Source organism: Chaetura pelagica, unplaced genomic scaffold, assembly GCF_000747805.2.
Source record: "Chaetura pelagica isolate M959 unplaced genomic scaffold, ChaPel_1.0 scaffold17, whole genome shotgun sequence".
Classification (NCBI taxonomy): Eukaryota; Metazoa; Chordata; class Aves; order Apodiformes; family Apodidae; genus Chaetura; species Chaetura pelagica.
In genome coordinates, this window is record NW_009970726.1 from 585,371 (window position 1) to 600,663 (window position 15,293).

General features: G+C 34.8%; 1 protein-coding gene across 1 annotated transcript in view; it reads left to right on the plus strand.

Annotated features, from left to right (window-relative positions):
- The window catches only part of MALRD1 (MAM and LDL receptor class A domain containing 1), a 199,103-nt gene that overhangs the window by 95,639 nt on the left and 88,171 nt on the right, over positions 1-15,293 (plus strand). Inside the window, exon 27 of the mRNA XM_010007011.1 lies at positions 1,106-1,263. Within this exon, the coding sequence (XP_010005313.1) occupies positions 1,106-1,263 (158 nt within the window). The remainder of the gene's footprint in view (positions 1-1,105; positions 1,264-15,293) is intronic.

The window sequence follows — 15,293 nt, forward strand, 5'->3', positions numbered from 1 at the left end:
ATTCCTGCTTCAGTCCAGCCTTGCCACATCTTCCTAGCAGACACTGATGCTATGGTATGATGTGCTTTTTAAATCTCACAGTGTTTATGTATATGACTTTTTTAATAAAAAAAATAACAAATGTAGGAGGAAAAAAAACCTTTTCATTTATATTTTATATTTATTTTTTTTTACAAAATAACATTAAGATGTCACTGCACTTGTCTAGTATATGCTTCACCTCAGAGAAGAAACAATTTTCTCATCCTGTAAGTATTACGACAAACATTTATGGTTGTAAATTAGCCACAGAAGTGTCAAAGTTAGAATGAGCCCATTTTCCTCCACCTCTAATGAAGAAATGTTTTTTTCTCTAGTTCATATACAAACTTCAGTAGACGTGCAATTATAATTTGACAGTGTGTTATTTATACTATGTTTATCTTTAAGTGAACTGCACATTTGTTTTTTGTACAAAGTAAAAACACTGAATTTGAATTTTTTTGGAATTTATTATACTTCTGATTAAAAATAGATATGGAAAATTCAGAGAATATATTTAGTTTTGAAAATATTAACTGTAGGCATCTAGTTTTGCAATTTCCTCTGACTAAATCATTTAAATGCAAGTTAATACTCATACATTAAAGAGTACAGATGATCAAAAGCAACATGAAGCACTAGAGATATCTAATTATTTATAAACATATGAAGGGTTTTTTTCCTGTTTCACAAGTTTTTGTACAGTGTGGCTTGCTATTTTGAAGACTAGCTTTCAGAAAACTTCCTACTGCAATTCATCAGTGTGGCCACTGTATGATGTGCTGTCAAAATAGCAACTAATTACATTGGACAAGGATGTGTAATAGGAGTAGCTGGGAAACATAAAAGTATTCTCTCTCTGCTACACAGGCCCATCCAAATCACAAACTGTTCCCAGTTCATTTCTATAATAAGTACACAGGAATGTGGTCTGGTCATTTTTTTACCCTAAGCAGAGGTTTGCTAGTATAGGACGTGTATGGGAAGTATATACTTCATATGTCTCTGCATTTGCTTTGCTGAGTTTTGGAATCTAATTTGAAAGTCCAAAACAATTTTTCAGTAATACATCTTTTAATTTCAGGACACTTCCTGTATCTTGAGACCACTGCAATAGCCCTGAAAAATGAAAAAGCCCATGTGAAAAGTTCCAGATGGAAAGAATCAAGCAGGACTTGTGTGATGAGCTTCTGGTACTTCAAGTCATCAAAAGCCACAGGACATATTCAAGTTCTGATTAAGGTAATACAAAAACCTTTCTCTTTTGAGTATCTGATATCTGAAAGGGTGTATGTGCTCCAGCAAAGTGCTTTGGCACTTGGCATTCTGTTCCTTGACTTGCAGACTGGCATAGCTCCATGGACCTCCTAGTTCTGTGCTGGTTTCTATTATTCTAGTCTCTTAAAAATGGTTTTACTGTTTCTCTTCCAAAAGAACTTTCTCTGAAAAGTCACATAAAATCTTTTAAAATATCTCCTTCTATTTTCCCTCTTCACATACAGTACCTTTCTCTTTGATATTCTCCGTATGAGAGCTATTTTCATCTTTTGCTGTCATCCCTATTGGTACCTATCAGTATGCAACTCCATCATTCTGATACGATAACATCCGCCAAAAGGCTGAATTAGTAACCTGCACACAGTGGAAATCAAATGCAAAAATATGATGGTATTGAATTTTCTGTCTTTTCATGTAGACAGGAACAGAATATATAATAAATTTTCGGTATAAATTACATTTTCTTCACTAAATGTGGAATGATCAAAAAAATTCTGAAATAAATTTAAAATATTTAATTATTCGGTTACAAGTGAAAAAGAGATACATTCTTTGAGAACTGGCGCTTCCATTTGCTGTTTCTTAAAAAGAAAAGGCATAGAATCATAGAATCATAGAATCCTAGGAGTTGGAAGGGACCTCGAAAGATCATCTAGTCCAACCCCCCTGCCAGAGCAGGGTCACCTAGAGCACATCACACAGGAACGCATCCAGGTGGGTTTTGAATGTCTCCAGTGAAGGAGACTACACAATCTCTCTGGGCAGCCTGTCCCAGTGCTCTGTCACTCTCACAGTAAAAAAAGTTTTTTGGATATTCACCTTGAACCTCCTATGCTCCAATTTGCATCCATTACCCCTTGTCCTATCACTGGTCATCACTGAGAAAAGCCTAACTCCATCATGAAATGCTTGTAAAAACAAGCTTTAAATGATAATGTGATTCTGAGTAAAATGTATAAACTAATGATCAGTATAGCAAAAGCATATACTTCACCTCCCTGTCCATGATGTGCATTTTGATGCCATTGAGCATTTTTAATGGTGTTTCAACAGAATAACCCAATATGCCACTTTTTGATGTAGAAAAAAGTGCAAGTGAGAGCTAGTGGGTTTTTTTGCTTTTGTATGTCTCAGCAGGGAGTTCTGGCTATTCAAGAATAAATCATGGCTCAATTTATTTGCCACATGTCTGTTACCTTGCCTTTCTTCAATGCTGCTTATAAAATATTGGGATAGAAATAATTTTGATACATTTAGATTTCTATTTTATTTCCAATGCACATGGTGGCTGCCTTAACTTTTAATGATAAATTCTATGTTGTCTTTGAAAATACATTGCTAAAATTGCTTTCTCAAATATTCTGGATATTATGAGAATAATTTAAAAGCCTGGAAGATAAAACACTTCAGTAATCTTCAACATCTGAAGGCACAACCAAGACTATCTGTCTCAAACATAAAAGCAACGAGCCCTTTGACAGCCATTAGGAGATTTAATAATGGATTAGTCCAAACACCTACAAATTACAATAGGTCTCTCATCAAATACCTACAGAGATATGGAGATGTTTTTATGTAGATGTTTGTTTCATTTTCCTAGAAAAGCACAAATCTATAAGGGAGGTAAGTAGATGGAAAATAAATTAATTTGTTGTTTGCAAATAATGTTTCTTTGGTAAAGTATTAAAAAATGAATACAAAATAGATCCCATTACTTACGAAGAATAAGGTGCAACAATGAACATTTATGTTAAATAGAAGTTCACAAAAGACCTTTAAAGGTCCCTTCCAATACAAACTATTCTATGATTCACTGTACTCAAATATTTGCATTCGCAGTTTGAGAATATTACATATCATACTACTAAAGTAGTATCTCAGATTATGATATAACCAATAACAAATTAATTTGCTAGGGGAATTTCTCTGCATTCACTGTTGTTTGTTGTTGTTTTTTATTCCTCGAATTGTAGTACAAATTCTTCATATACACCTCTCTAAAAATGGAATAATAATCCAACCAAAATGTTGGACCATTAAACTAGTTGCAAAAATACAGTATTTTTCAAATCAACCCCCTGAATATTTATGTAAATGAAAGATGATAACATTACATATATTTATGGAGATGGCAATATCCAACTCACTGTCCAACTAAATTGAAATGAAAACATGTTTCATAGCAGTGCAAAAGCTCACCAGGCAGCCAGAATATTACCAGAAGAGATTTGTATTTAAATGGTCAAAACTTTGCAACTACACTGAGATTTTGATACGCTTCTGATCTCTGTGGCAGTTGTAAGAGAATACAATCCATTGGAGGGGATATTCTGCAGTTGAAGGCCAGCATAATCACTATGCCTGCTTTAGCAATGGCAGTGGAGTTCCCCATTGACACTCAATACTGGTTTATTTAGAGTCAGAAGAAACAGGGTTATTTTTTACACGTGCTTCTAAAGAGGCAGGAAAGAAAGTTCAGGTGAAAGGAATTATACATTTATTGCTTTGCTGATCTGAACATAAGTTTCTTACTGCTGATAAAGTTGTTTCTGTCATAGTACCACAATAGGAAACTTTTCTAGACAGATTATTTTAATCTAATGCAAAAGTGTAGTTTTCTATTACTGTATATTAGTGAAGTAGATGTATAAACATGCCCAACTATCTATTGCATAGCACACATTTATCTTTTTCCCCTTTTGAATCCTAGTATTTTGCCTATTTCAAATAGTTGCCCTTTATTAAATCCACCAAAATACATTTTTGGGAGAATTTAGTTGCACGTGGCAGGAGAGTGGTAATGGCCTTTATTTAAAAACTACATGTAGCTCTCAAAAGAGACACAGTTTCAAATTCTGTACTCTTTCTTGACCTGTGAAGTGTTATTAAAAGCTGCATTTGAGCCAATGAAATGTCTAATCTGACTAATGAGGAACAGTAAGGGATTACTACCTTTAGCTCCAGGAGCTTTAAAGAAAACCAGTGGTGATACTGTGAAATACAGTATTGTAGAGAAAGAAAGGAAGATAAACGTTTATGGAAGCTTTACAAGAGCAAGATGATTTTATATATACATTTCCCAAATTGAATACAGAATCTGAAATGGCAATTTCTACCTTTTTAGACATTATTTTGCACCATGTCGTCATAGTCATAGATTTTGATCCCTTGACATTAAGAATATCTCAAATTGAGACTGAGACAACAATTAAATAGAAGTCAGTTTCAAGTGGAAGTATCATTTCTCCAAAAGAGGTTGCATAGAAGGGACAAACAAATATGCACAAATGTAGATAAGGGCAGACACTATTAAAAACATTATATTTTCTCAAATTAGTATATTAGCAAGTTATTTCAATCTTCTTAACTGCAAATTATTGGAAGCATAAAATTAATTGTATCCTTATACTGCAATCAGATGTAAGAATACATTCCAAAGAACTGGTATGCTGGAATAATACATTTGTGCATGCTTTGGAGGAAAAAAATAACAAACCCCACAGCATTTGAAGACGGGTTAAAGAATTATTGTTGTATTTTGGAATCTTGCTTGTGAAGACAAGAGATTCATTAGAGGATTTGCAATTTAAAATCACTGTTTCTAGAGATACATATTAAAAACATCATTCGTTTATGAATTATTAAACATTTTTTGTTTAAGTTCTTTGAGAAATTGAACTTTTTCTCCCTTAGGAGATGAGGACAACAAGTAGCAGAGGATCAGTGTGACTATGGGCATGTCTCTGTCAGGCAGGGCAGTGGCTGGTGAGAAAAATATGAGCAGACTAACAGATTTAAGCAACACAATGCACAGCAAATCGTTGAAGCAATAAAACAATAGCCTGTAACAATACAGCTGGAATCACAAGCTTTGTAACTCAGGGCACTATCAGATTGTGTCTTCCAGCCTGGCAACATATTGCACAATATGACATAGAGGAAAACAGTGTACTTTTTGGTCTCCACACTGCCCAGATGTTGTTTCACTGAACTATTTCATTCCCCAAATCAGACATCTCTGGGAGTCATTTATTGATTCGTGGGCTCATAATCTTGCAAAATGATGGTGGTCACATTTCTGATTTTTAACATATGAAACTCTGAAACATCTCTAGGTTCATTTTAAGTTCGATGTTTTTTCTCTTTTCTACCATTTTTCAGGGCAGATATTCAACAACAAATATTGTGATTTAAGTTCGTCTCAGAACATAGATCTTTTAGGGATCATAGAACTGCTGTTTATTTTTACTGAAACAACAGACTTCAAAATCAGGTCTTTTTATATAGCAGCAGTTAAACAGAGACATTTTTATGAAGACAAAAGGACTTTTTCTAAATTATAGAGGTGTAGCCTTGAGCTTCAGCATTTTTCTTAGTTTTTCATCTATCTTCTTCTAAACAGGTAAATGTAGAAGTGTAATTAGCTTATCTTTTTAAAAAAGAAAAATAATGCAAGGTGCAGCCCAGAGCCCGCTGATATCTTTTAGAAATCATATAGCATTGATCAAACTTGAAATCCGAAGACAGTATCTAATTTTCCCAATCAACAACTTAAAAAAAACACACTGAACATTTATAGGAGAAAAAGTGTAAGATTATTCTTTTTCCTTTTTCTTTCCTCATCTCTTTTTACATTCCAAGGCCCCTTGGTCTTCCACTGGGAAAGGTATGACTGAACTGAACGAATGTTATATTGGTAAAACTTCTGCAAGCATCAGTTTAGCACTAGTCTCCTTGTAGAACTTCAGGGTTGTTTTTGTTGTTTTTTTTTTTCCCCTGTGTAGTTTTCCTTTAATGCAACTCGACTTTTAATTCACAGTTTGTCTTAGTGTGTTGGAGATGTTCTAGTTTCTTGTAGTCTTTGGTCCTTACCAGACCTTCATTGTAAAGCTGCAAGTGTACTTAAAGTTACTTTGGTGATTCAGTAGAGTCTGAATATGAGTAATCTAATTTTTATTCTTCCAGAATAGTTATATTTCAGTATTTTCTATATTTCTTTAGTTTATTTCTCAAAGATGCAACTATTTGTTTGCAACTCATTTCTTGCAAGAGTCAGACTAGATGTTTTTTACTACCTATATTTATGACTATAATAATCTTTACCTGTATTTGTTTATAGGTTTACTCCATTACATTATGTAATGGTAAATTAAATGAAAGATAAAAGGCTGCTCAAAGTAGAATTGTCTTAGCATTGTATACACTGACATCCAACATGGTGATAGAGAGCAGTTAGCATTTGCAGCAGACTAGTATGTCAGTGCAATGAGAACTTTGAGAGTTTGGTTTCTTTCCACAGTCCTACCATGCCACAGAGAAAACTAACAAAGTCACTTGTTTGATACGGTTTAGGAATATTTTCTGTCCTAGCTGAAAGTTTTATTCAACATCCAGTAAAGGCAATGAAAGTGCCAAATAACTCTACATCATCTGACTTATTTCAGACAGTGTACATAAATAGATACTCACAGACACATATGGAAAGAAAGTTGTTTCAGTATTCTCCTAAAAGACATCCTGGACAAATAAACAGTAGCAGTATCTGATGTGATCTGTGGTTCTGAGATGTGATTGTTGCCCATATCACTGTTTCATCACCGTTTCATCACAGCTGGTCACATGCAGAGAATTTCTAAGGCATTCAGGTGTCTGTGCCCAGCCAGCTCATTCCCAAGTGGGTGTTCTGAGGGCAAGATGCAACATGAATGTCACCACTGATTCTAGAGATATGAGAGTCGTGCACCCAAAAAATAACAGTTGACCTAAAGTATGTTTCTTAAAGGTCAAGTAGTAAGAGTTTTTAGCAGTATTTAGAGTTCCTTGATTTTACACATAAAATGTGTAGAAGATCAGTTAAAGAGTTAAAGCTGCTAAATAAAAGCTGTGAGCTGATATGTAATTTTGTCTCACATCTTCAAGCATGGTATTCAAAGTATTCTCTATAGGAGAAAAACAACAGAATTGAGGTTATCTCATTTGTACAAATGTATTTTTACAATCTTGCACCATAAACTGTTTTGTTACATCTCTTACTGTACAAGTTCTGTATTGCTTTAGGCACTCAGTATGAGTAAATATTTAACTTTTATCTTACAATCCGAGGAACTGCACAATGTTTAGCATGCTGTCCTTGTCTTTGGCATTATGGAGGATTGCAACTGTGGTCTAGAGACTTTATAGGGTTTTTTGTAGCTGTGATTATTTCTCTTCCAAGCTTCAGTTTTCCAGAGACAATTACAGTTGCCTCAGCTCTAAGATGTAAAATATGATTAAAACAAAGGTATGACATGGTCTGAGACAAAATGGAGCTAAGTTGCTTGAAATGTTAAAGGTCTTTTAAAATGGCTTTGATGGTTATTGTTACTCAGTCTTATCGGTAGAACTGAAGGAAACAAAATAAATCTAAACAGACCCAACTGTATCCCTTAAGCTACCTAAAACCAAAACCAAACAAAGGTGGATTATGCTAGGAAATGAAGAATACGTATTTGCTTTTGAGTACAAAGGAGGACTCAGAGGGGTAGGGAATGAAGAAAGGATGAAGTAATACAACATACCTACTGAATTCTCTTTTACAAAGAGAAGTAGTTTTATTTGTTCTAATTGGTAAGGGTAAAATATAGAATGAATATGTATTTTAAGAATCTAAGGGATATAGAAGTGTATTTGATAGAAAGAATATAATGGGAAAGTAGAGAGATGCAATAAAGGGAAGAGTTTATAAATAAAAGCTGGCTATAATTAAATCTAGCAGATTTAATAGTCACGACAGAAAAAAACAACAAGTTTTAGGAAGATGATACAGAATAACCTAAAGAAAATCAGTAAATTATTCTTGCCTTCGCAGTATCGTTTTCTTTTCCACAATAAGAGTTTTCTAAAGTGTTATTTCATCTTTGGTAATGAGCAACCTAATTGTCGTTCCTTGAAACGCCCATCTATTTGAAATGAAATCCTGTCTCCAGATGAATTACCAGTTGATTTTTGTCAAAGCCTTTTTGAAACTGGCTTTTTGTAACTCAGAACTTATAGCAATTAAGAGCCAAGACTCTTACTATTTAGCTCCTAGAAATATTGCGAGTTCTGCCACTCATGACAGGGTGAGCTGTTAATGCCTTCTGATCCTCTGAAGGATTTCACTAGTCCAGAATTCCAAAGCTGGTGTATTTTAGAAAAGGAATTTAATCAGTGGCATAAGTTTATCTCCAAATCTGTTGATCAGAATGCAAGTTCCTTGCTGAAATGCATATTCCTTTATTGCAGCGATGTTAATTTTGGAAATAGAAACAAAAGCTGGGGAAAATATACTTCAGAGAGTGAAAATCATCTTAATATTTTGCACAACAGAAGAAATGAAAGGGATAGATGGATGGATGGGCTTTATCATTAACTCTTATTATGAAAACCTGCTGAGACTAATAGATTCAGGCTGTCTAATGAAAGGCTTGAAGGCTGAAATATCAGTGCTTCATCTTCCTGTTTTCCTTCTAAATATAATGCACTGTGAAAATGCAATTATGTGATTTTGTAAGTTATCCTTAAACGTGAACCCAATTTTTCATGCATACTAATGTACTAAGGCAGTGTACATTTTACCCAGATCAAATAATTTCTTGAAGATACCATTTGATCAGTTTGATGTTTCTTTTTTAAGTGTTTTTATAGAAGATAGAGACATACTAAATAGCAATTTTGGTTCCTGTCAGGATATAATTGAAAAATTTGAGAGAAACTTTTTGTTAATGTATTCTCTTCAGTGCTGAAAATCATGAATCTTCATTACTTATGTACGTTCATCACTTTCAGCAGCATACTCCTAAAGTAAAAGTCACCCTGTTGCATACACATCAGTAAAAATTTAATATATTTTGGGACAATCACTCTGTAGATTATTTCAGTTCTGTTATCTGCATTTTTTGTTGATGTTGTTTTTTCTTCTTTACTGCCTCCATTTGCTGAATATTTCAGAATCCTGTTGTATGCACCCCTTATCATCCTTCAGTTTAGTGATGGAAAATGTAAATTTCAGGTCTAAAAATCTCTCCCTACATTGAAATTGTTTTTATTTGTCTCTTTCAGAGCTATTCTAGGTGGACTTTGTAACTTTGGAGCTTCAGTATCCTGTTAATTAGCAGTAATTGTCTAAATTTAATTATAATCCCAACCACAAGTCTCTGTTGGTTATTCAATAGGAAAAACAAACTTCTACAAATGTTTCATTTGGTTTGCTTGCATACTGTTACTAACCTTCCACTTAACATACAGAGTACATGTCTTTCTCTAAAATAAAGAAACTTGTCAAAGGTCAGATGAGTGAGCTTAACTAGTGCTGTTATAAAATGTTACTGAACTGTTTGTATTGAAAAGTTATCAGCCTAGTGATTGACAGTGTGGCAGATAACATATGTGCTCATTCATCACATCTTCATGACTTTATTGTCTGATCTCATTTTTCTTCATGTCATCATGAAGAAAAGAGAGAGGAGAGAAAAGAAGAAAAGGGGAATGTCACAGTTTGACTCAGGTCCGACAACAATGCTCTCGATCCCCCCTCCCCCCACCCCAGCAACTCCCACAGCACTTCCCTGAACTGGGAAGAGTCCCGAGGAATCCCGGAGCTGCTGCTGGAAAAGAGCAGAGAGTTATGGGGGTCAGGAGATCAAGGCTGAGGATCGACGGTGATGGATGAACAGAGTCCTCCCCGGACGCTGGCCATGGACGGAAGAGAAGGGGAGAAGAAAAAGGAAGGAAGTTGTCTTCTGTGATCTCTGACCTTCCTCTGAGCTTACGTAGATATATGGAATGGAATATCTTTGGCCAATTTTGCTGTCCATCTAACTCAGCCTCCTACGGGGGGGTCACAGATCTCCCCATAGTGTCTGAGCCGGCAGAGTGCAGGTGCGGCCTTGAAGCCTCAGTAGTTAGAAAAACATTCCACTGTCTTATCAGCCTAGCAGAACACACTGTTGCTAGTTACAAGAAAGCTTACTGAAGGAAAAAAAAAAAATCAGTAAAAAGAAAAATTGGCTTCATCCTGGCTCAAACCAGGACAGGGAAAAAAAAATAAATAAGAGAGGAAAGGAAAGAAAAAGTGAGCTTAAAATTCAAATATTGGGTGAATGAATCTTAGCTTTAGTTATTCCTTTAACTCATTTAAATAAATTCAGTAGTTTGATACTGTATGTGGATGTATCTAATACAGAGATTTTTTTTGCTTGAACAGAATATAAAGTGAAACTCTGTAGGGTTAAGTTACAGTTTTCAAATAATCTAAGCAATATCCTTTTAGGAAGTTAGGCTTTAAGGGAAAATAATTGAGAAATGAAAAAAAAAGAAGTGATATAATCTGTCATGTGTCTTGAAAATAACTTTAGGTGAAGAAGACACAATGATCACGTATTTTTCTTTTAAGATAAGAGATTCTGTTATACAGCATGAATCTTCAGTTTTATTACACTTCAGTATGCTTTTTTTTCAAGCTACATATGAAAGACTTGATACTAGGAACTGAGACCTTAAAAATAAGCAAGTATTCTGTGTACTGCAATGCTGAGGTAGCAGCAGAACAAATCTGTAAGGAAGGTGCTCAGAACCATGTGAAAATAAGACTCAGTCTCAAGCAATGAAACCTAAATTAGCAGATAAATTATATTGGAAATGTCAGCAAAGATGTTCAGTCTTCTGTCATTTGGAGAAATACAGTTTCACAGAAAAGGTCCTTAAAACATGGGCAAGAGAGGAAAAGCTGTGATTTTTTTGTCCTTTTGTATTCTCCTTCTTTGAAGTGCAGGGTGGCATTCCATGTTTTGAGTGAAAGGAGGAAGCAGCAAAGAAACATACCTCATGATGGGATACTTAACCTTTAAACTAGTTGGTCAGCCATCAAGAGGCTTTAACAATGATACTGCATGAAGGAAAATAAAACTTCATTAGAATAAGATTTATTTGTTGACTTCATTTGCACACCCTGAAAATACACCTGTTTCTAAACCAAGAAGAAGTAGCCTAAAAAGTAAAATGGCCTCCTGAAATACCCTTGTAAAACAGGACTACCATACATCAAAAGACAGAAAAATGCACAGTGACATTAGTTAAACTCACATTATTCTCTTTCTATACTGTACTTCTGTTATTTGCGTAACACATATTCTATTTTTAAAGTTCTGGATTGTAACAGCCTACCAGGAAGATACTGTTTTCAAAGGCATCTGAAAGTAGAAAAGCTTTTTCCTGTTTTAAAAAGTGTGCAAAAAGAGTTTGACTTCTCTCAAAATTCTGACCTTTTGATAGAGTTAATCTTGAAATACTTTTTATGGTATTAATAATAAACAATTAATGCTTTTTGATGAATCATTTGAAAATACTCTGTTTCTGATTAAAAGCCCTCAAGTATATTGGGTTTGAAGAGACCGGAAATATTTAGCAAATGTTTTTGTTGCCTCCATCCATTTGGTAAGCTCAGCTCCATTTCCTCTGGCTCTGCTGAAATAAATATCAGATGCAAATGAACAAGGGAAATATTTTAAACCCTGCTCAGAATATGAATCAAAGGAGAGGTACTGATCAAGAACAAAATCTTTGTTTCTTTGCTGTTTCACTGCAGATGTAACAAAGCAGACTGTCTCATAGCGAAACCTTTATAATTGCATCTGGAATACTTAGTGTATTCTTCTGACAGAAAGTGTATTCACAAGAAGTTTTTTTTCCATTACAACATCTTGTAATGGAAAACTGCATGCTTTTCCTACATGCATTGGATTCATTTCCTAGTATTCTGTCTGTGTTAGAATTGTAGCCTTAAGAATAATGGTAGTCTCTGTTGTGTAGGAAAAATATTAAACTCAGACACAAAATAAAAGGAATTCTAAGATAGAAAGAAAGCCTCTCCTTTATTCTTAGTATCGCTAGGTGAGTTAAAGAGACTATTGAACCCAGTAAGATATACTTTCCCACTAAAGTTCTCAGAAGAGAGGTTATAAACACTTACAATCGTTCTTCAGATGGAGATGAGCATGAGAAAGATTCTGAATTGCTATGTAATGAAATAATTAAGAAATAGTTCCCCTCAGATTATCAGACTATAGATTTAAAATACTCTGAATAGAAATTTTCCAATATGATTAGGCTACGGATGTAAACAGGTTATGTTCTTCTTAGAAGTAATTCTGCCATTTTCTGAGGGTATTTATCACTCAGCTTGTTGGGACAGTGTAAGACCAGGACCTATTGCTATAAGTCAGCAGAAAAACATGCCTTTTACTGTCACATTTTCCTTAATGATGGCTCATCACCTCAGCTTGACCTTCGACTATGTTCAACCCACAGAGGGCAGTGATGTGCAATTAATAATATTTTTTAAGAGTCTTAAATGAAAATATCCCCTTTCACATCTGTTTTTAGTGGCCTTGGTATGGTTTCTTGGGAAGAAATGAAATTTTGTTAGATGATTTGTCAATTATATTGGACTTCCAGAATTTTTCAGATTGAGCTCAGGGGATAGTAAAGAGCAGAACTACAAAATAAGCTGTAAATATTATCTTCTGAGGAACTTACTGAAAGTATTGACCAGCAGTAGTCTGCACTAATAAATAGTGGACCACAGGCTATGAAGAACTAAATTGAAAGTATAAATACACATTATAAAGTATATTGTAGTCTATGGTCCACTTGTCTTGTAAAGCATATGGGTATGATCAACAAACAATCCTCTTTAACTTTCTGTAGTAAGATTAGTTGATCATTAAGGCTATTGAGACTGCTGGGTCTCTCCTCACTGCTCTGGGATGAAATAAATAAGCTTATTGAAATCTAGACCTATGATGAGGACACTATTGTTAAATCAGGCTAAATTCCTCACTTTTCTACTATTGATAGTGATATGTTACCAGCTTAGCTTGTTTGATACCAAATAACTTTTTGTCTGTCAGGAGGTATAGCTGGGCACCACAGTAGTTTTAGATCCACATAAACGTTTAGACTACAGCGGTTGGTATGATTGTGTTTGCATAGTGGAACTTTTGCCTGCTCTTGTGACAAAATTCTGCACCTCTTTTACTTCTAGAAAGTTCTAGTGGTTCCTTAAGTATTATATATATTTTTATATGTAATACTTATATATACTAGGATACATATATGTATGTCTGTATATATATATATAAATAGACACACACACACATACATACACTGCATCCAGCCCTGGAGCCCCCAACACAAGAAGGATGTGGACCTGTTGGAATGTGTCCAGAGGAGGACAACAAAAATGATCAGAGTGCTGGAGCACCTCTCCTATGAACACAGGCTGAGGGAGCTGGGGTTCAGCCTGAAGAAGGGAAGACCCTGGGAGGATCATACAGCACCCTTCCAATACCTTAAAGGAGCCTATAAGAATTCTGGGGAAGAATTGTTTACAAGGGCATGTAATCACAGGACAAGGGGTAATGACTTCAAGTTAGAGAAGGGGAGATTTAGTTTGGATATTAAGAAAGTTCTTTTCTATGAGTATATTGGATCACTAGAATAGGTTAACACTTGGATTTTTTTATTGGTATCTCAGTGCTGTATTGTTACCCTCGGAAATACTAATTATTTAAATGCTAATTAAGTGTTAACTATTGTAATTGAAATATTGATTGGTTTGATATTATATACATACAAAGATAGAATTTTGAAAGGACACACTAATTCACCACATTTTCAAAGGAGCTATGAAATGCTATCAGTTGTGGCTGAGAGTCACAAAAGTGCATCCACATCTTAACTGTTGGCAATATTATTTTCTAGACTTCACTTGAAATGGAAGAAAAAATATTTATTCCCCAGAAAGGAATGAGCCAGGGATTAGTTTCAGGCAGAAACATGGATTTTTAGATTTGAGTAGGTAATAAAAGTAGATTTCTGTGTCATAAGTTAAACCTGCATAAGGAGAAGTTTCATGATAATGAACAAAAGATGAATCTGGGACTATGTTATAAAAGGCAACTTTTTTTTACTTTTTTTTTTTTTTTAATTAGAGATGGAATTCACCTAGGGAAGGTGAAATCAGTTCACAAAGAGAGAAAATAGTCTAAAGAGTGCGCTGTGTAGATCATAAAGCAAGAGCTGGATGAAGGCTTTAGCAGTCCTCAATTTATGAAATGCCAGGAACTGAACTTTAGCTTACACTGTTCTTTGAGATGTTACACAGAGTTTAAAAAATACTGCACCATAACTTAGATGGATGTTAGGACTGGTAAAATTACAGACTTGAGTGACACAGAGATTGTGGTGCTGTTCACAAGTCATAAAAGGAAATAAAACGAAGAAAGTTATTTTGGCCACATTTCCCCTCAGCTGAGGGAGACATCCACTGAAAGATATTGAAGAGATATTATGAGGTTTTAATCTGAACAGAAAAAAATCTGATGGTTGTCATGTGTTAGTAATGATGTGTCATTGTCAATATTTTACTTCCAAATGAGATATCTTGCTAAAAAACAGACTTTGACAAAGCTTTTAGGGCAGAATGCTTGTGCATTCTGCATCAGCAAAATCTGAAGCCTTGTCTTCTCTCAAAGACTTGTATGTATGTAACAGACAAAAACGATACTAATACTTCAGAACTGCAGTTTAGCCTTTTGTTTGGAAATATAAGGGGTTTTCCCTTCATATACACTAGTTTCTGGATGCTATTTTTTCATGTTAGTTTGGAATACCCTCTTTGGCTGAGGATGGCAGGCTGGTGGTTTAATTGATGCAAGGCTTTTGTGTATCACTGGTGCAGTAGATGGGCAAGCAATAAGCGGATGCAAATGGGAAATAGGATGATGACATGGGTTTAGGAATGCAAGGTAGAGTGTGAGGTGAATTAATATGAACTGGAAGGAAAGCCGAGGAAAATGTACTGAGACATAAGGAAGATAACAGTGTGGCTTTAATACAAAACTGTTGATGTGGAGAGACTGGGATTATGTGCAGGTGAGTGTGGCAAAGAGGGATATGTGGAGCCTGGGATATGA